The 21,016-nt window shown below is 37.1% G+C and overlaps 1 protein-coding gene across 2 annotated transcripts in view; it reads left to right on the top strand.

Moving 5' to 3' along the window:
• Positions 1-19,762, top strand: part of LOC136249894 (low-density lipoprotein receptor-related protein 1B-like) — a 56,877-nt gene extending 37,115 nt beyond the window's left edge. Inside the window, exons 8-20 of one of the 2 annotated variants that reach the window (XM_066042025.1) lie at positions 7,284-7,307; positions 7,460-7,585; positions 9,202-9,294; positions 9,471-9,593; positions 11,178-11,300; positions 11,579-11,701; positions 15,340-15,462; positions 16,334-16,602; positions 17,666-17,870; positions 18,143-18,276; positions 18,377-18,481; positions 18,937-19,006; positions 19,181-19,762. In XM_066042025.1, the coding sequence (XP_065898097.1) occupies positions 7,284-7,307; positions 7,460-7,585; positions 9,202-9,294; positions 9,471-9,593; positions 11,178-11,300; positions 11,579-11,701; positions 15,340-15,462; positions 16,334-16,602; positions 17,666-17,870; positions 18,143-18,276; positions 18,377-18,481; positions 18,937-19,006; positions 19,181-19,557 (1,895 nt within the window). In that variant the 3' untranslated portion in view covers positions 19,558-19,762. The remainder of the gene's footprint in view (positions 1-7,283; positions 7,308-7,459; positions 7,586-9,201; positions 9,295-9,470; positions 9,594-11,177; positions 11,301-11,578; positions 11,702-15,339; positions 15,463-16,333; positions 16,603-17,665; positions 17,871-18,142; positions 18,277-18,376; positions 18,482-18,936; positions 19,007-19,180) is intronic. The other variant, XM_066042026.1, reaches the window with a different exon arrangement.
• The last annotated feature ends 1,254 nt before the right edge of the window (positions 19,763-21,016 follow it).

Here is a 21,016-nt window from a genome sequence, read left to right as displayed (position 1 = left end):
TGGTAAAAAAAATGAACTGACGCACTACATTGTCTCTGGCTTGATAAGGTGAGACCAAAAAAAAAAAAAAAAAAAAAAAGGTCGCAACCAGCTGACAATAGCTGCCCACCTCACCAGCTATGAATTTATGAATTTATACTGATAAACTACATAAAAATCCTTACATAGCTCACTACACACTGCTCTAATACTGTGATTGCTTTATTAGAGTGACTGCTCTATTAGAGTATCTTGATCTTGATCATGGTTTTCAGCCACGCTCCAAGAAGGATAATTTCGCATAATATCATTCTGAGGGGAGCTTCAGCCCCCTAGCCCCCCTCCCCCCCCCCCCCCCTTCCGCCACCTATGGCTGACACCATGTGTCCCAAAAATTGCACTTCATGCTGCAGAAACTGACATTTAGTGGGGTACAGCTTCAAACCAGCATGTCTTAAATCATCAAACACTTGCTGCAAGTTATGAATGAAGATGGCTCTCAAATGACTTCCCCATGATTATTACATCATCAATATGTACCAGGTAACTTGTCCATTGAAGGCCTGCCAGGACACAGTCCATCAACCGCTGGAATGTGGCGGGGGAATTACATAGCCCAAAGGGCATAACATTGAATTGGAGTAGGCCCTCCTGGGTACAGAAAGCTGTCTTTTCATGATCGTTAGGAGCAACTTCTACCTGCAAGTACCCACTTCTTAAGTCGATGGTTGAGAACCAAGTAGAGCCTGTCAGTGTGTCAAGTGTATCATCCACTCTAGGAAGCAGATATGCATCTTTGCGAATTACACTATTAATCTTCCTATAGTCAATGCAAAAACGAATGGATCTATCCTTCTTTAATAAAACAATGGGTGAAGCCCATGGACTCTAATGGGGATATGATGCCTTTTTTCAACACATCATTCAAAAGGGTGTCCACAGTTTCACGATGAGGTAGGGGTACCCTACGAGCTTGTTGTCTTATAGGTGTTGCATTCCCAGTGTCGATACAATGCTGCATTACAGTTGTATGCCCTAAGTCATCTGGGCTGGTAGTTATTATATCACTGTAATGAGAAAGGAGGACCAAAAACTGTTCTTTCTGGGCTGTTGTAATATCATTAGGAAGTGTCAGAGGCAAATCATTTGCTAAACAGTCTCCTCTTGATGAGATCTCACCTTGTTCACATGTTCTACATACTGCTGAATCATTAATCAATTCAGCTGTGGAAATTTTACTGTTTGTATACAGTGTGACTGGAGATACATCTGTATTCACTACTCGTAATACCACAGACTGGTTTTGTGCCCTTGTAAAAGCTCTCTAGCAATCAAAATCTGGGTAGACAATGATGGGGTCCCTTCTATAAGCCAGGTGTCATCTTCCTTGGAGTTTACATGAGCCACGATTCCATCTCACTTCGAGGTGGGACAACACATTTCTGTACTACCGTAATGGTGCTACAGCCACTATGTAGACTAAATGGGTTAGGTACAAGTGCAACACTTTGGTCTGCAATGACAATCCTACCCTTAGCTAGGTCTAACACACACTTGTTGGTTTCAAGAAAATCTAACCCCAAAATAGCATCTGTTGTTAGTCCCTCTGCCACAATGAATCTGTGACTAAAATTAATGTCTGAAATTGATAATGGTGTTGTGATAGACCCTAGCACCTTCAACGGAATGCCATCCACACCTACCAACCAGTGGTTACTTACTGCCTTCAAATCTTCAGCTATAGACTTAATTTTGTCCCAGACTTCCTTGTCTAGAAGGGAAACTCTCACACACTACATGATTATAATATATAGAATAATATAGTCCCACTGTTACAAAAGTTACAAATAGCAATATCCTTAGTCCGCTACAATAGTTTGGTGTTTTGGGCACAAAACCTAAAGTGAACTACACTACATTGTAACTGAACTTGTTAGTTGTTGCTATTTTACTAGTCGTGTGTTGTTATACTGCTTTTACTTTGTACCGTAGCATTGTAGCTGTTTTTATCATGTCACTGGTACATTGACTCATTGTTGGTTCAAATTTAAAAACTAATGCTTTTCATTATAATATTATGATAGTTAGTAATATCGTGATATATATGGTTAGTGGTATATCGTGATCGTCCATGAAAATTTTTAATATTGTGCAGCTCTATTTGGATCCCTACTTCATTATTAAATTAATATACTAGTTGTAAATAAAGTTTGGCAATTTCCTTGATTTGCCAAATTTGCCAACCTTTAGTCATGCCAAACTTTTGTCCTTACAGTATATGTTCATGATTTATCTGAAAGTCATGACATCTCTAGTTCATATACAGTATGTGCATATGCAAATATGCATATTTTATGTTTAAGTGTGTGTTTGTGCATAGAATTGTTTTATGTGACTCTGTAATGATAGGTGCATTCTTATGTAAGTACTAGTATATTAAAAATTATTAATTTAAAAATGAAGTAGGGATCCAAGCAATAAAAAAGTAGTGAAACAAGAGATGAATGATAGTATTACAACAGGAAAATCCCTACATTGGCATGTTACAACAATGATTTGTTCAATGCCAAAGTAGGGATTTTCCCACCAAGCTATGCTGGGATACCATCATTCATCTCTTGCTTGAAGTTGTTTCACTACTTTTTATCGCTTGGATCCCTACTTCATTTTTTAATATACTAGTTTGTTAGGTTTTTTGTTATAGCATACAACTATACATGTGTGACTGTTCTATTAGGGTGACTGCTGCATTAGAGTATCTCGAGTCAGCTTTTCACCTACCAAGGAGTGTGTCACTATTTCACTGTGCTAGCATTATGAATACACTTAATAACGGGGTGTGTCATCGTGACCAAGTAAATAGATTGTTAAGAGGTATGGTCTTGGTGCTCAATCATTATTAATAAGCGTGGTATTGAACCTATCGTAAAGTTACAGGTATCTACTAAACATACGCACTTAAATAAGTTTGTGGTGTCTAAATATGCTGCTCAAGGAAAGCATTGATAGGGAAAATTAACACCTATCACATGGGCTTCGACAATCCTTTTTGTCTCGCGAGGGTACAACACACCTTTGGCAATTCCCATGTATGCCATCAGTTTGGTTCCTGTTATTTGATGTCTGAGAGACATTGCCAAGCAAGTTTGGTATGCAGATGATGCTGGGCTCACTTTGTCAGCTGAGAAAGTGGTGGGATAAGTTGTGCTTGTCTAGTGGCTTATTCAGGTATAATGTTAATGCAGCCAAGTGCTGGTTAGTTGTGAAGGATGATTTATTGCAGGAAGCCAGGCATAGTTTTGTGAATACTAGTGTTCAAGTCACTTCCACTGGTCACCTATATTTAGGTGCAGCTTTGAGGTTTACTTATCAGCTCATGTACCCAACAGCATGTTAGTGAATGGATTCAAGGAGTTTCACCACTTTCCTAGTATGCTGTAACTCAGCCTCATGCATCCTACACTGCATTTGTGGTTACATTTCCAAGTGGAACTATTATTTTCATACTACTCCAAACATTTCCAACTTACTCTTGCCACTTGAATCTGCCGTTTGTAACCATTTCCTTCCTAAGCTGATGCTGCACCCTGTTAATGACATTAAATGAGATCTGTTTGGCCTCCCAGTGTGTTGTGGGGTCTGGGTATATATTTGCAATCCTATCTGAACATCTGAGCAGCAGTATACCTTCTCAAGGGAATTATTACATGGCTTAATAGATTTGACTGTCCGTCAGAATCCAGCTTTGCCCAAGGATGTGGTTGACCACCAGCATGAGCTATTCTGCCATCTGTCTACCCTCAAGGAGCAATCCTTGTCTGACTGCTTGCAGTCTACCATTTCCAGTTGTCCTCCTCCATTGCACTGCGCAGTTGAATGTTGTCTAGGAGAAGGGGTCCTCTTCTTGGCTTACTGCTCCTTCCCTTGGAACAATATGGCTTTGCACCCCACAATGGTGAGTTCATTGATGCTATTTGTTTAAGATATGGCTTCATGCCATCACATCTTCCATCTCATTGTGTGTGTGGCAAGGATTTTAGCCTGTCCCACACCCTCAGCTGCCCACACGGTGCTTTTCCAATTATTAGGCACAATGAAATTAGGGATCTGACTGCAAGTGTGTCATGATATCCAGTCTCATTTGCATCCTTTGTCTGGAGAGATAATGCACCACCATTCAACCATTCAAGATGATGATGCACGAGTAGATGTTAGAGCTTCTGGTTTTTGGAGGTATTTACACCATCACACCTACTTATAACAAGGCTATTAAATGTTAAAAATAAATTTAAAAATAATTTAAATATAAATAAATAAAAAGCTGTATGAATATTTAACTGTTTTGCAGCTTCCAACCGCTCTACTACCCTGGCTGCTACCTTGTGGAACATGGAAGTTTTTTACGCCCCTTACATCTGGCTGTGTGGGGGAAGTAGCTACCACTACTTATAAACATCTTGCCCACTTGCTCAGTGAGAAGTGGAGTTCCCTGTATTCTGTGGCTATGGGTTGGCTCCGTTGTAGTTTGGGGTTCTCCTTGCTTCACTCCTCAATAACGAGCATCAGGGGATTGCATTCTTGATCGAAACATCCCTGTGTGCCTTCAGCTGTTGACCTTGCTGTTGCTAAGGGGCACCTTCCTCTCCATTAGAGTGAACAATTAATACAAATTAGAGTTCATTAATTTCTTGTGATTATTTTTGCAGCTATGTTATGTGTGATTTTTTCATGTAAAATTAATGCCTCAATATTGCATGACAAAAACCATCCTGATTGAGATATAAAAGGAAAGACAAGGCGCAGAGGGCACACAGTTGTCGGAACCCCAAAAGGCACATCCGGACATCCCACTAGTGAGTTTGTTACTGTGGCATAAAATGTTGGCTGTGCACTGCTTTGTTTGGCTTCCAGCCTATGTTGGCAGGCAGGCAGGCAGGCAGGCAGGCAGGCAGGCAGGCAGGCAGGCAGGCAGGCAGGCAGGCAGGCAGGCAGGCAGGCAGGCAGGCAGGCAGGCAGGCAGGCAGGCAGGCAGGCAGGCAGGCAGGCAGGCAGGCAGGCAGGCAGGCAGGCAGGCAAAAATTCAAGTTTCAGTTTTTTTTCTTCTTTTAATAGACAAATTTAAAACATTTACTATTGCCCCTAACAACCTAATTTTTACATTATAATGTCTAAAGTAACCTCTCCAAGTTTTAAAAGGATAGCACATATAAGGCATGAGATATGACATTTTGAAGATGTAATTTTCCCATATGTTGTCTATGAGAGAGACATCAGTTGCCCCTTCTCGGTAATCACACAAATCATGGGATTCAAAGAATGCCTCTTAAGATCTATATACACTATCCAGAGGAGGTTGGACGCATTCTAAGCACCACATAAATATATTGCCCTTAATAATTGCATTGTTTTATTTGGTATTTCATGTGACCCTCAATAGTCACAATACAAATTTGAAAAACAATTGGGTTGACTGTGGTTGATTAGATATTCGGATGGTGCTTCACGTAAGCTTCAAGGTGATGTACTTTGTTTTGTAAAAGCGCTTGGTGATTGGGATGAAATTAATAAGTTGCGGTTTGGTGTGTAGAACTTCTCCAGAATTGTCATGTACGTATTCTACTAGTATATTTAAAATTATAAATTTAAAAATAAAGTAGGAATCCAAACGATAAAAAGTAGTGAAACAAGAGAAGAACAGTGGTAGCTATTACAGCATAACTCGGTGGGAAATCCCTACTTTGGCATGATATAGCCATTATTTTGTATTCAATGCCAAAGTAGGAATTTCCCACCGAGCTATACTGTAATAGCTACCATTGTTCTTCTCTTGTTTCACTACTTTTTATTGTTTGGATTCCGGATTCCTACTTTATTTTTAAATTTATAATTTTTAATATACTTGTTTGTTTAGTTTTTTGTTAAGGCATACAGCTAGCTATAAACATGTGACTGTTCTATTAGGGTGACTGCTGTGTTAGAGTATCTCGAGGCAGCCTGCAAGATATGTGCTTCCCAAAAAAGGGGCGTGGTTTTGGTAGATTATAGAGTATGTCGAGTCAGCCTTCCAAATTGAAGGTGTGTGGTCACTGAAATACAGCTAGTGCCAAAGGGGTGTGTCATCGTGGTTTCAATCGATAGATCGATAATGCGTAGAATGAAGAATGGGCGTGATCTTGTGACCTATCGTGAAGGTATCTAGTACCAGTATCTCCATACAGTACCCTCTGTCATAGATTATATCAGTAAGGAATATAATCTATTCCTCCGTACAGTAGCGTAGTCTAAGCGTCTTAAATAATCTTGTGACGTCTATTATGCTGCTTAAAGAAAGTGTTGATACGGAAAATTAATGCCTCGATATGGTTTCGTTGGATGAAGAAGAAGACAAGCAGCCTGATTGAAGATAAAAGAAAAGACAAGGCGCAGAGGGCACACACTCATCGGAACCCCAAAAGGCACATCCCACTGGTGAGTTTTTTATTGTGGCGTAATATGGTGGCCGTGTGCTGCTTCGTTTGGGCTCTAGGCTTGCGACTGTGGTCAGTGAGTGAGACAGTGAGGCAGTGAGGCTAAAATTCGAGTTTTGGCGATTTAAAAAAAATTTATATCCAGCCACCTGTAAGCGGTTGATGCTGTTTTATGTACTATATGGACTAGTACTATTCCGTATAGGTGATTTTTGTCTTGTAAGATATCTCTAGGATGATTTTTAAAGGCGGAATTTTTGGCAGCGCACAAAAATTTCACCTGGATTCCTACTTAAACGGTATGACCATACCGTTTGATAATCAGAACAATGATTCTTTACCGAATTAAACTGAGATCAATGTATAAACCTCTTCAATAAAATGATTTTCGCATAATTTGTTTTAGGGATGCTTAAATCGTAAACTTCCTCTGCACACTATCCATTTAAAACTTGGAGAGATGATTGTTGACATTCACACCTACAAATTATGTAAAATTGATATATGTATTTTTTTGGAATTTTGGTTTCTCCATATGTTGAAATACCTCATTTTTGTGATTACCCAGAAGGGGCAACTGTTGCCTTCTTACATAGATATGTATGGGAAAATCACAAATTTCTAAATGTCATATCTTATGGCATATATATTATGCTATTCTTTCAAAACTTAGCGAAGTTACTTCAGACGTTATCACCTAAAAATAATGGGAAATTCAGGTTGCTAGGGGCAACAGTTATTATCATGTGTTATAAAGCCTTATTATGAAATTTGTCTATTCTATATCCAGCTGGGCTGTAAGTGTTTTCTTGATTTCAATGCTGTGTTCAATGATAGATGGACTAATATTATTCCATAAAGGTGATTTTCTTCATGTAAGATGTTTCTAGGATGAATTTTAAAGGTAACACTTTAGGCAGTGTACGTCATTTTTTGAGAGGATCCCTACTTAAACAGTACCATCATATTGTTTGATACATGTGTATAATTTCTCTGTATGTTTTCCTTTATAGCATCTCTCAATTGCATACGACAATCACATAAATACTGCAATGGCTCCAATCAATGTATAAGTGCTCGTAGAGCTTGTTATTATGGGTATTGTGGATATTTTAATGAATCTGATGGTGACAATTGCTGTGAGTTGTTTATATTGTTGTCCACCTGTTGTAAATATTGCATAAACAAAAGTGTTGACAGATTTCAATAGGTTGTAATATTTCATTCTCACTAGAGGCGACTCACAAAATGCCTTCAGCCAATGACTATGGTAAAGGCTATGAGCTTGATTCTTCACTGTTTAATGTCACTTAGGCTCGAGATGTACATGCCTTTTTGCCAACTGCAGCAGCTACAACTGCACACATTATTGACTTACCTTTGTCCTCCTTTGTGTCCCATTTCTTTCTCCACTACTGTGTAGGTGTTGATTTGTGGTAGCACCACATGGCTTCAGTACTGGCTATCATGAAAATCATTGCATTGTATATTTTAATTACAAGTTTTGAAAGTTGTCCCTGTCTTGCTAGCCTATAGTGCTGGGTAATATAGCTGATATATGACATATTATGACATACCGTGTTTACTTGGTTAAACGCTGCACTACTATTGGCCTAAGCTCCAAAATTGATGCGGCTGCTACTATTCAAGGGCGGCTACTACTCGAGGGTAGCTACTACGTATTTAGTCCAAAGACAAATTCGAAATACTTTGCCATGTGTTTAACGAATTGCCTTCTGCACCTACAGTGTGATTTATGGTAACCTGTGCCATACAGCACAAATGTATTCAAGGGCGTGCACGAGAGTGTGCATTAAAATAATTTATGAAGGTGTAACGATGGGAGATGCTGTCACTTATGAATGTTTCATTGAATTTGTTGTTAGAGGACATCATGTTTATAAAGCTATATGGAATCCTGTTATACGTGAAACTTGATTAATAGACACGGCGTTTATTCAAGGGTGGCGTCTATACTCACAATTGAAATATTCATTGCGGCGACTATTTAAAGTACGGCGTTTAACCAAGTAAATACGGTAGTTTATACGTATAATGATATGAAAGCTAGAAACTATATCACAGTAGACTGCACGCGATCTAATCAGTACAACATAAGCTTGTAAACTATTTTCCAGAACTCATGTTGCACCTACGTCTCACTCGTGTCAAAACAGTGTGGTCATACTGTTGGGTATTCTGGCAACACTTTCCTACAAATAGGAAAGGTTACCTGTGTACAGTGGATTTGGAGAAGCAGTAAGGCTTGTGAAGAGTAGTAGTTTAAAGAGCCACTGCGATTAGTAGATGAACATGACGAAGGTATCACAGAAATTGGTGAAACCTGAAGACTAAGTACTGTAACTTGCCAGTATGCAGATAAGCAATTCTCTTTTATAATATCGCTATTAGCTATATGCGTATATTTGTGACCATATTCCTGTGTAATGTGCACAGTGTAGTATATGTACTTGACAATCACCTGAAAAAGAAACTAAGCATGCGTGTTAAAACATTGGTATACATTGTGACATATATTCATATCGTGAATAAATTTTGCTATTGTCCAGCATATGATGGCATAATTGGTGCAAAAGCAGTATGAACTTACATCCCAATAGGCCACTGTATTACATATACTGTGTATCTTTTTTTTTACTTACAACATTTTCGTGCTTAATATATAACCGTGCTCTATTTCCATATGTGTGTATGTGTATAGTGTTAAATTTATCATATAGTTTTTTGTATACAGATGATTGTGGTAACTCCACAATGCTTAGTCGTTATCGACTTGATTGTGATGGGATTTATGACTGTGCTGATGGGCAAGATGAGAAAAACTGCTGTAAGCATGTCTAAAGAGTTTGGTACAATGAAATGTCTAACTTATGTCATAATTTTGAAAAATATTGTGTCAAAGTGGTGTTTATTACACGTATATAACTAACCGCTGTAACTTATTGTACTTTATTCATTTATTTTATCTTTCATGTACTATTTTGTTTTGATTTATGTACACAGATGAGAGAGAATGTTTCGCACTTGATGACTTCAGATGTAATACCACAGGAGCTTGTATTCGTAAAGTTCAAGTTTGTGATGGAATACTACATTGCACTGATGGTTCTGATGAGATGAATTGCTGTAATAAAATTTTGTGGATGTGATGATGTAGTATTTATTGTACCATACGAGGAATTATGACAAAAGCACAATTACAAGGGTGCAAGTATTGCATATAAGAGCCAGCATGTCTGTTTCTTCCCACACTCAGTTACTAACAAGAAATAACTTTAGTTGAGACTGTTAGCTTACTTTATAGTGGAGTATTTATAATCATGACAACAAGTTTGTAATTACAGTCAGAATGTTCTGTACCTGTCGCAGAAAATTTAACATGAAATTGCTTGAAATTATTACCAACTATATCCTAATGGTTTTAGATTACAGTCCGAATTTTAAAGTTTGGAATAGATATCCAATGGATGAGGATGTTGGTTTCAGTTCTAATTTCTAATCAATAAGTGATATCACAAATAGCTAAAGTTGGATGGTATCTAATGGTAGATCTTGATGTTGAAATATGTGTAATTCATCAATAGGTGGTGGATAAATTTCTCCCATTTTGATATTCATAACATATGTGCTTATGTGTATACAGATTGTGTTATTATCAGTATGGTATTAGAAATATGAAGGTTTGGGCATACCTGTCCAAAATATAATTATTTTACCCAGAAAACCAGTCTCAGTTTTTCTTCATGCCAGCTTGGCAGGAATAAGCAAGCCTAAAAATACCTTCAGAGTGACCCAAAATCGTTCCAACAAGTTTCTATGAATTTTTGTTCAACCGTATTTGCTGACTGCCTAACTGCCAGTTGCCTCCAACCAAGCATAACTCAAATACATTAATTTTAAAGCTACAGGTTTGATTTCTTCACTGTTTCACTTTAAAACACCTGAGATTTGCCTTTTTTTGCCCACTGCAGCAACTGCAGTGCATGCATCCAACGTTGAAACCTGGTCACCACTGCTGACCCGGATGATCCACTGACCCGGATGTGACCCGGATTAATTAAAGCCGAGTTGAGTAAATATTGCAACTTCAGCCTAGCTGTAGGTTGAAGACCAAAAAAAAAAAAAAAAAGGTCATCACCTACTGACAGTAGCCATAGATACCCTCAGTTTCGTGCTACATACTGCACTTACTAATAAATGGGCGTAGCTAAGCGTATGTTGGTAATGCGATAAGTGGGCTTGGCTCACGAAAGAGCTATGCGATAGCGTGTATAAGTTTCCATGTCGTCAAACGAACAATTTTGTTTTTCACGTGATCCAATCCGGGTCAGACCCAGATAATTTGTAAACCGGGTCAGACCCGGATGACCCGGAGAAAATGTGACCCGGATGACCCAGATGACCCGACCCGGTTTCAACACTGCATGCATCATGGACTTACCTTTGTCCTTTGTGTCTCATTTCTTTCTTGACTGCTGCATAGGTATTGATTAATGGTAACTTGTCATGGCTTCAGAGTGAGAATTTCTGTAGTCAATGGATTGATTGCAGATTGCAGAGATGTTTCATTGTTTGTAATGCTGTACAACTGGTAGAACACAGCTGAAAAATGATGCCAAATGGCCACATCATTTTTCAGTAATTGATTTCCTTACACTTGTCATATTAAGCTAAATGATCAAGGTAATAATGAGTATGTATTATGTTTAGTGTTAAGGGATTGTCCTATTCCTGGAGATGTGAAGTGTCCGGACAATGGAAGTTGCATCCATTCAGATATGGTTTGTGATGGAGTTGATGACTGCATGGATGGATCTGATGAAACTAATTGTTGTAAGTCAGCAAAGGATTGGAAATACATATAATTAATTAATTATTCACCAATTGGAAGTTATTTTCATGCGTATTCATATAATATGTTTTAAAACGGTAAATGTAAAAAAGGTATAGTTTTGTAGCTTGACTGAAAAATCTCCATGAAGATTTTTTCATTCAAGCTACAAAACTATACAGAAAAGTGATCAGGACATGTTAGCATGACTATAGTTGTTCCAGTCCTAGAGAATTAAGCATTATTTTGTAGTAGCATTTGCCTATATTGTTTGTTGTAGCCTTGAGAGCTTGTCCATATCCTGATGACAGGAGATGCTCCATCAGTCAAGCATGTATTAGAGCATACCAATGGTGTAATAATGTTGTGGACTGTGGGGATGGAATGGATGAAGAGGACTGTTGTAAGTTTTGACTAAATTGTCTACGAGTCAAGAGTATAATGTACATGCATACATGCTGTAAAAATTGGTGTAGCCTTAAAAGTTAAAGATTGTGAAATAAAAAGAAAATGGCAACCAAGAAACGGTAGTAATGATATTATTTTCAACCCCAAAATTAATTATGTAATAGTTGTAACACGGGAATGAGGGCTTTGAATGCCCTGTGTTACAGCTAATAATTATGTAACACTTATCAGGCTGATAGCCTGTACAGGGCAATCAATCACTCAAGCCAATATGAGTGCAGCTACTGGATATATTATATATGCATACCTAAAATTTTTGATTATGGGTCAGCAGCTAGTATGTTCTGGTTACGATGAATGGACATATCCTAGAGATACCACGGAGAATTTTGGTTGTGTGAGTTTAACGTTTTAATCAGTGCTATTGAATTGTTTATAGAATAATGAAGGAGTTTACTAAAGGCCTAGATAGGTAAGCTTCCTTGTAGAGTGGTTACTCCGTGCAGAGTGGTACCTTCGTGTTGGGGGCGTGTCCATATTCGAAAACATGCGGAAATGATTGGTGAATAAGCTACAGTGGCTAGTTTTCACCTTATCCCAACATTTTTCAACTTGTAGGATTGCGAGGATAACAAAATGCTCTCCGTTTGAGTGGTTTTCATGGCGAAATCCAAGTCGTACATCCTAATCACCTGAGTATTAATAGATCTCCACAATCGATTTTGGCATCATTGTCTATATAATCACTGTCCAGGCGGCTCCTTTGATCCGAGGTGTGAAAGTGTTACATATTATATAATTAACTAACCACAATTCAGATACTGGTATATAACAGTAACACTTGCATGCTCGAACTAAAAAACCATAAATAGTATAAAGACAAATTATTCCAGCAATAGCTGCAGATACGGTACAGCTTAACTAAAACTTCATCATCACACATGAACTCGCATGATTCCATGCCACATTTGTATGTGGCTCATGTCTGTGTACTCACCTCACTTCTAGTGGAAGGTCTCATTAGAGCAGAAGGTCTCGTGGAAACATGCAATATTGTCATGGAATATACAGTGGAAACCATGCAGTGAAATGTAAGATACGTGTACCACAATTACCTAGTACTCAAATAATATTTGTAAGTACGTACATGTCAATAAACACATTGTCCTCTACAGTGACATCAAACACTCATGAATCAGTATATGTATTAGGGAACCAACGTTCACGTGATCACTTAAATAAAACCACAATCATAATGTGATAGTCACCTTTCGACTTGCTGCGCTCAACAGGCCTAGGCGTACGAGGTTTATACCACTCAGCAGTACCTTGATAAGTGAGGTAGCTATCTGAGATGAGTTTGTTCATGGATATGATGGCTTGATAACGATGCCGGCTATATCTGAAGTTACTGAATCCAGATTTTACGTAGTGTAATGGATGCTTGATGCTTCTTGAACACGACCCTTCAACAGAACATTCAAATAATTATGAGAAATATAATATATTACACTGTATACAGCCATATCATGTACCACGGTAGTGGTACATAATAGGGATCAGGCAGAAATTTTTCAAAACACTCTAATAGAACGCACGCCAAAAGCAGCCTTCCGGGCTTTAGATTTTATTTCTAAAACATTCTAGACCTTTCTTTTGTGTTTACAACACTAGCCAACAAGTATTAAAAGTAAGGGAAATGGTTTTAGGTGTTTTTTAAAATTTTGAAAATGGTTAGATTCTCCATCTTCTTCTTTCTTCTTTCTTCTTTCTTTCTTGTTTCGCGCGCCTACAGCTCGTAGGAAGTAGATATCAGCCCTAAAAACGTATGGCGTATTTAAAAAACATTCGTACCCAGGTCTGTGTGGTAATAAAATCTTCCCTCTCTAATGCGATTGCGAGATATAGAGCAAGAATCACTCTTCGAGACGCCATTCGATCGAGAAGCCATACAGATGATAATATAGAATTGTTTAAAATTCCATTGCTTTAGCTCACAGGACTAAAATGCATCAAGTTGTATCACACTAAACATTAAACATAACTATTGTTCACTGAAACTCGGGTTTTAGACTTCCTTCATTACGAGACAGTGAAGGGGGTGTGGCCCGCACCTCGTCACTTAAACTATTACTGTACGCCTTTCGTGTATACTTTCTATTATATTCTTCAGCTGTTTACCAGCTAAGAGTCGACATAACAAGGCTTGTAAGCTATTGGAACACACTGGTAAATTTCGAATTGAAAAGGGGTGTGTCCCTTCCGTACGCGATTGAAAAATAAAAAGCGGGATACTCCGTATACTCAGCACTTTAATTGGAGTCGACCACGTTTTGTCAAGCGTGTGTTTTACTCGTGTTGAGATTTCGCACCGCTTCGTTGCAGTAAACGGTCACACTAGTGGATTTATCTACTCGTCAAAGGAAAGTGGTATTGTTTACTGTATTGTTAACTAATTGTTTATTAAACTTATTTATGTAATTGTTTATTGCCAGTTGATATTACAATGGGTTTCTTTATTAAACAATCATGTACTGTTGAACGTATATTTAAGAAGTAGTCCATGTGCATGGACATGAAAAAAATCATGAAACTAGTGGGGCAAAAAAATTATTAATTTTCAACAAGTAGAATAGGGATCAAAGATTTGATTTTGAAAAAACTGCGTAAACAAGAAGTAATAGGGATGATAATCCACAAAATTCTATGCATCATCAGTTCAAAGCAAGTTATTTGAATAGTGTACACTCAATTTGCGATTCCTATTTCAACTTGTGGTTAAATTTTGTTAAAATGTTGAAATAGGAATCGCAAATTGAGTGTACACTATTCAAATAACTTGCTTTGAACTGATGATGCATAGAATTTTGTGGATTATCATCCCTATTACTTCTTGTTTACGCAGTTTTAAAAAAAATCAAATCTTTGATCCCTATTCTACTTGTTGAAAATCAATAATTTTTTTGCCCCACTAGTGTGTATAGCTACAGTATAGGTAGGGATGACTCACGAAATAAGCCATGCAGGGATGACTCACGAAATAAGCCATGCAAATGTCTCAGCCGTGGACGGCATCTTGCAAGTTGACAGCATGCAATTTAATATCATTAATGTTTGTGTGGGATATATTTTACATGGAAATTATATTTTTATGAGTGGTTAGCTGCAGTTCCACACAAAATCATGTGTGCTATCATACCCCACGCATGTGTGAAGTTATAGTTGAGCTGTACCGTAATGGCAAATGTGCACGTAAAAAGCAGCTTAAAAGTGAATAAAAACTGATGCCAGCAAGAAAAAATTCAGCAACAGCAGCAGAATTTAAATATGTAATTAAATGCTGCTTGTACTACTAAAAACCAATATAAATGTTGTCATAAAACAGTTACAGAGCATATAATTTTTACAAACCTATTATGTGTCTATTGCTTCAGAACAAAGCATCTCTTTAGAGCCTTGCATGACTTTGTGTTTAGAGACTGTGATTTCAATTTAAGTATCTAACTTGCTGATTGCAGGATTGTGATGCTGTGACTGTATTGCGTATTATTGAAAACATGATAAACCATACCATATACAAATTTAATGTATGTGCACATGACTGAATCACAATTCTATACAACTATATTACAGATGATATTCCTTGCCCCTATGATGGTGACTTTCGATGTTACATAAATGGTGCCTGTGTCAGAGCATATGATGTTTGTGATAGAACTGAAGAATGCTTAGATGGATCAGATGAAGGAATGAACTGTACGTGAAGCAGCAGTTAATTTTGATTTGTTAACCGTTGCACTAGCTTGATCATTAACAGTGACACCTCACTTTGTGGTGCTACCACTTTGATAAGATCACTTCATTACAGTGACCACATTTAGTAGGTTCCAGTATGGTGTACTTCATGATCTCAAATGCCACCTTATCATTAAGGCTGGAGGTGGTCCTATTAATGAAGTTTTACTTTACATGTAATAAATAAATAAATAAAAAAATTAAAAAAAAACAGTGGAACCTGTCTTGATGGGCCATCTGTATAAAATTAATGGGCACCTCTCTAAATCTCCTACACTATTACAGGCTATTAAGAGCTGTGCAATTTTTACTAGTCAAATTTTTGTGAGGTCAGTCAGTCACAAAAAGATTACCCTTAAAAGCAACCAGTCATACAGTATGATCCATTTGTTCAAGGCACCACCTAAGTAATAAGGCCAAAAGATTTGACTTGTAGGTAACTGGCTTATAGACAGGTTCCACTTTCACAGAATATTGGTAAACAAACAATAACCTGCAATGCACTTTTAATCCACTAAAATGTGATCAAGAAAGAAGTGAATATTCCAGTTGCTAATCCATTGGCCCTCATTTAAAGAAATGAACTATTCCAGAACACCGCATCATTAAATGTGTAGAGTACAAAGCTACATGGTCTTACAATTATGCATGTACTACTACCTCCTGTCAATCAAAATTCTGTATAGGATAAGCACAGTTAGCTATGTGGGCTTGTCACACGAGGACATGCAGCCAGAATATAGCACTACATACTTTGAAAAACTATACAAAGCTAGTAATATTAGTTTTATTTTTCAGTTGTTTTATTTTTTACCTATACTGTACTGTGCAGATTGCCCAGAAGAAGTTGTGATGGGTATAGTGTGGGAACGGTCCCTAACAAACACCACCTACAAACACAAGTGTTCAGATATTCATCCATCATTCAAGTTAGCTGACATGGCTATTAGAGAATGTATGAAGAACAGGAGCTGGGCACCAGTTGATATGTCACAGTGTGTAATGGTCGTCAACAGTCCAGTAGTAATGATACTAGTTGTCACTTTAAATGCTGATAACTCTTCAGAAGTCCAATCAGTAATGGATCAAATAACATCGGAAGTATGTACATTGATTCTGGTTGTTATTATAGTAATATGTGACTGGTTCTAGGAAACCAGTCTTATTGCCCATAACAGCAGATTTGATTTTTCACCATGAACACAAAGCTACACATATACTAGTAATCCCTAGGAATTAAACGTCCACTAGTATAACTGCAGAACTGCAGATGTAAACGACCTTCCTTGTTTTGCTATTTCATATCTATATTGAATAATTTTCCTTGTACTTGTCTTTTTGTTTTTTATAACTGATGAACCTACACATCCTGCATAAAAGATAGAATGGCATCAGGCATACCACAAAATTAATTTTACATCTCAACATGTGTCCTGAGAAAGTGAAGTGGCCATTATACTTTGTTTTCAACTATTTTCAGCCTGATACACAGTGGAACAGTACAAGAAATGTCTCTGCAAACAATCCAGTCACTATGGAAAAATGGGTGACGCCCATTATAAATGTGATAGCCAGCCATATAGGAAAGCCACCACAAATACTTTTTGCACTATTGGTGAAAAGAAATAGGACACAGAGAAGGTCTCACAAAAAAATATTTACCAGAAACCAGCCTCAAAATACATGGTGCCTTGCCTTGTACTTGTCACTAGTTAATGGGCGTGTTATACACATCTAGCATAGATATAGAGCAATCAAGCTTCATTTTAATCCAAAATGTTTCCAATAAGTTACTACAAAATTTTAAAAGTATTTTATTCAGTTGAATTTTCTGCTGACTGACTGACTGACTACGGACTTCAGTGTTAGACGTCATTTCAGCCCAACAGGTGACTTTTGGCATACTGCAGTACATACAATGCACACATCATGGACTTACAAACCTCCATGATCCCTAATATACAGTACTGCTTTACTGTATGAGTAATTAGCTACTAAGACTAATGCTGAGTAAAATTAGCTATTTGTCTACCAAGGTACATATTATTGGTTATAAATGTGTACTGTAGTGTTGCTGCACAGAAGTCTTGTGCATAATTCTACCTATGCCGTTTATCTGTAGTAGCTTGGGTGTTTACACTTGGCTATGTTATAATCTGTACAGGTAAAGGAAAAGATAATACAACAAACTGCTGTTACTGTGGACATAGTACCAACAACTGCTGATGTATCACTGAAGATTACCTATGAGTTTGACATATTAACTACTGATGAAATAATAGAACTTGTCAAGTATGAAATTAACCACACAACAATTGGAAACTTTTCTATATCTACTGGTCCTAATCTGACTATATTTGAATCTACAGGTATGTATAACCATGTGACATTTGGTGAGACAAAAGTTTGGTGGAGAATTTGTTGTCAATAGTGATAAGGCAATTTGTCCAATTCACAAAAATTATTGCCTTGTTCGATATACACATGCACCCTTGGTTTGTCCACTATTTGAAAAGAACACCTGAAATGTATATGTTATACACATTATAAAATGTATAGATAAGCTTAAAACTGTTTCTTATAAAATACATGGCTAGTAAACCGTATAATAAGACGTGAGTATGTTTGTATTGTTCTGTAGATGTTTGCCATTGTCCTATAAAGACTGATAAAAAAACAATAGTGTCTGGTGTTAATGTGAATTCTGGGCCAATTGAGTTACGTTCAGTATGTTCTGGAAAACCATGTAGTTGTGACAATAACTCTGGCTGTGAGGTACGTGCTAAATTATTTTTGTCAAGACTATTATATATTTTGTGTAACGTGTATGTATATTATATGTGTTAAGCTCTAGCAAGTTGTTTTCACATTACAGTGTACTGCTCCATTTGTTGGTAATGGTATGGTGTGTGGTAGAGACAGTGATGGTGATGGATATGCTGATACGAAGTTGGACTGTGATGATCCACAATGTGAACAGGTTGCCTATATTGTGTCAATTTGTGCAACTCGATTTTAATAAACAACATTAGGGCTGGGGGATAGTATGTGCATATCAGAATATCGGGATAGTATCACTATCGGTATCGCCTATATCGCTTGAAAATTTACTATCGGACAGTAATTAACAAGTAAAATATGGAGAAATATCTGCAAAATACTTAAAAATAATAACAAGAATCAGCCTGAAAGGCTGTTTAATATCTTATGCAAAATACATGCATGGGTACATCCCTCCTTACAACTCTCTTTGAAGGCAACTAATAGGAAATAGGTGAATTATCACTATCGTTTTACTATCGTCTATCGTGAACAGTGTCTTGATATCGTTCGGACAGTGAAAATTTTACTATCGCTCAGCCCTATTGTACATACATATAATATACTCGTGTATACAGATGTATTATCCCATGTATCTGTTTATTATTACTATAGGATATCTGTGCTGTTATATACAACCCTGATCAGAATATGGAATCATGTACTCTTTCAAATGCAACCAAAGGTTTGAAAGAAACATAATTGTACACATGTATGCTAGATGTGTAGTAAACTCATAATGATTAATACATAATAAAATTGTTTTACTAAGCACAAATGTTGTCGTGTAAATACTTTGATATCTACTGCATTACAGCAGTACTAAGCATTACAGTCATACGATATGTATTCCTTGTAGATTGCACAGATTCAGATGAAGATAGACTAACTGCTATTGCAGCAGTCGGAATTACTTTCATCCTCACTTTAATTCTTTCCACCATCATTACACTACTTATTGTCTGCCTGGTCCACAAAAAGAAGGGCAGTACTAAAAAGGAAACTATCACTGTGCAGAGTCCAACTGCACCATCTACTGCAAAATGTGACTTGTCTGTTAAGAATAGTGATGTGTATGAAATCCCTGACAATTTCATTCCAACAGATGAAGATAGATATCAACGTCATCCAGGTGGAGCATTGCAGAAGAATCCAGCATATGATGCTGATCAATATAACACTATTAAAGATGCTCCCGAGTATGAGATTTCTCCAGTTTATGAAAATCTTAACTAACCTCAACAACCAAATAATGTAATATGCAGACTGTCAGTTACATGGTCTAATATACACACTTTTGATTGAGACTTTTTGTCACCATTGCAGCAAAACATTTTGTAGAATTTCAATAGTATAGCTATATATGTTCAGACAGCTAAACCCCTTATAGCTTTTGTATATGTTGTTTCATGTATGCGACTATCAATGTATATGAACTATATCCATTGCTGGTATAATATGAGCATGAAACACCAGCTATATTTCTAATGCATACTATGAGCCGTTCCACATTTTGGAGCAACCAAAAATATGCATATATATTTATATATATATACATACATCATATAGTCTTAATATTTTGAAGGTTTGGAAGTTTATGTTGTCGTGCACTATGTACCCGCAGAATCACTACATCCATCCCTACTACTGTACGAACTAAACTACAAGATCACAGGGCTACTTATGAAAGAATAACTTGCATTCTATCTATAACTATACTGCAAATTGTAGGCATTTCATAGCTAAGTGCTGATTAATTTATAGGCATGCATGAGGCTTATACTATATATGCTCCAAAAATTGAGCATTATGCTTTTGAACAGTGCTCCAAAAATCACCTATTATGCTCTTGTAAGCATGACATAATTATGGAAAATTTAAAGCTGAAACATCAATGTAAATGGTCTAATACTGTAACAGCAATAATTATAATAACTGGCATTATTGCATGCATAGAAGGAGGCACATTCTTTTAGCTGGTCGCTATTTTACTTCTATGTGACTGTTTGATTAGAGTAGTAATATTGTTTGACTGTTGTTCTATTCTGACTGCTCCATTAGAGTATCTCAGTCTTTTTAGTGGTCTGCAGATTTTCCTATACTGCAAGCCCTCAAAATTCTATGGCATAATCTCTGATTATCACACATATACCTATTATATATGCCCGAAATTATTAGTATTACAGGCAAAAGAAGGCTCAAAGAGCCCAACTGTAAAGAATCTGTACAAAAGAAAATTTACCAAAAACTTTGTGCTAACTATAAGTATACAACAAAATAATTAACTAAATAATATGATCATAGCTACAACAAAGTTGTAAAATCATTTAGCTAGCGTGGGTGCATTAGCTACGTGATTGGGTAAACTGTTCCAGTCATAGCTGTTCCAGTCATAGCTGGAACAGTCATAGCTGTTCCAGTCATAGCTGGAACAGTCATAGCTGGAACAGTCATAGCTGGAACAGATTACCCAATCATGTAGTTAATGCACCCACGTTCAATGATTTTAAAGATTATGTCAGCACAACTGATTGCCGCATCCTTTTAAATGTAGAAGGTCTGTTTGTGGGACTCCCTTCTACATTTAAAAGGATGTGACAATCAGTAAGCAATGTTTACACACCAGTAGACTAAATGCAGGCAGCAGGCCATTACAATAACAAGTGATGCAACTAGGGAGATCATCAATTTTCAC

Source organism: Dysidea avara, chromosome 3, assembly GCF_963678975.1.
Source record: "Dysidea avara chromosome 3, odDysAvar1.4, whole genome shotgun sequence".
NCBI lineage: Eukaryota > Metazoa > Porifera > Demospongiae > Dictyoceratida > Dysideidae > Dysidea > Dysidea avara.
This window is presented reverse-complemented; position numbering and strand designations above follow the sequence as displayed.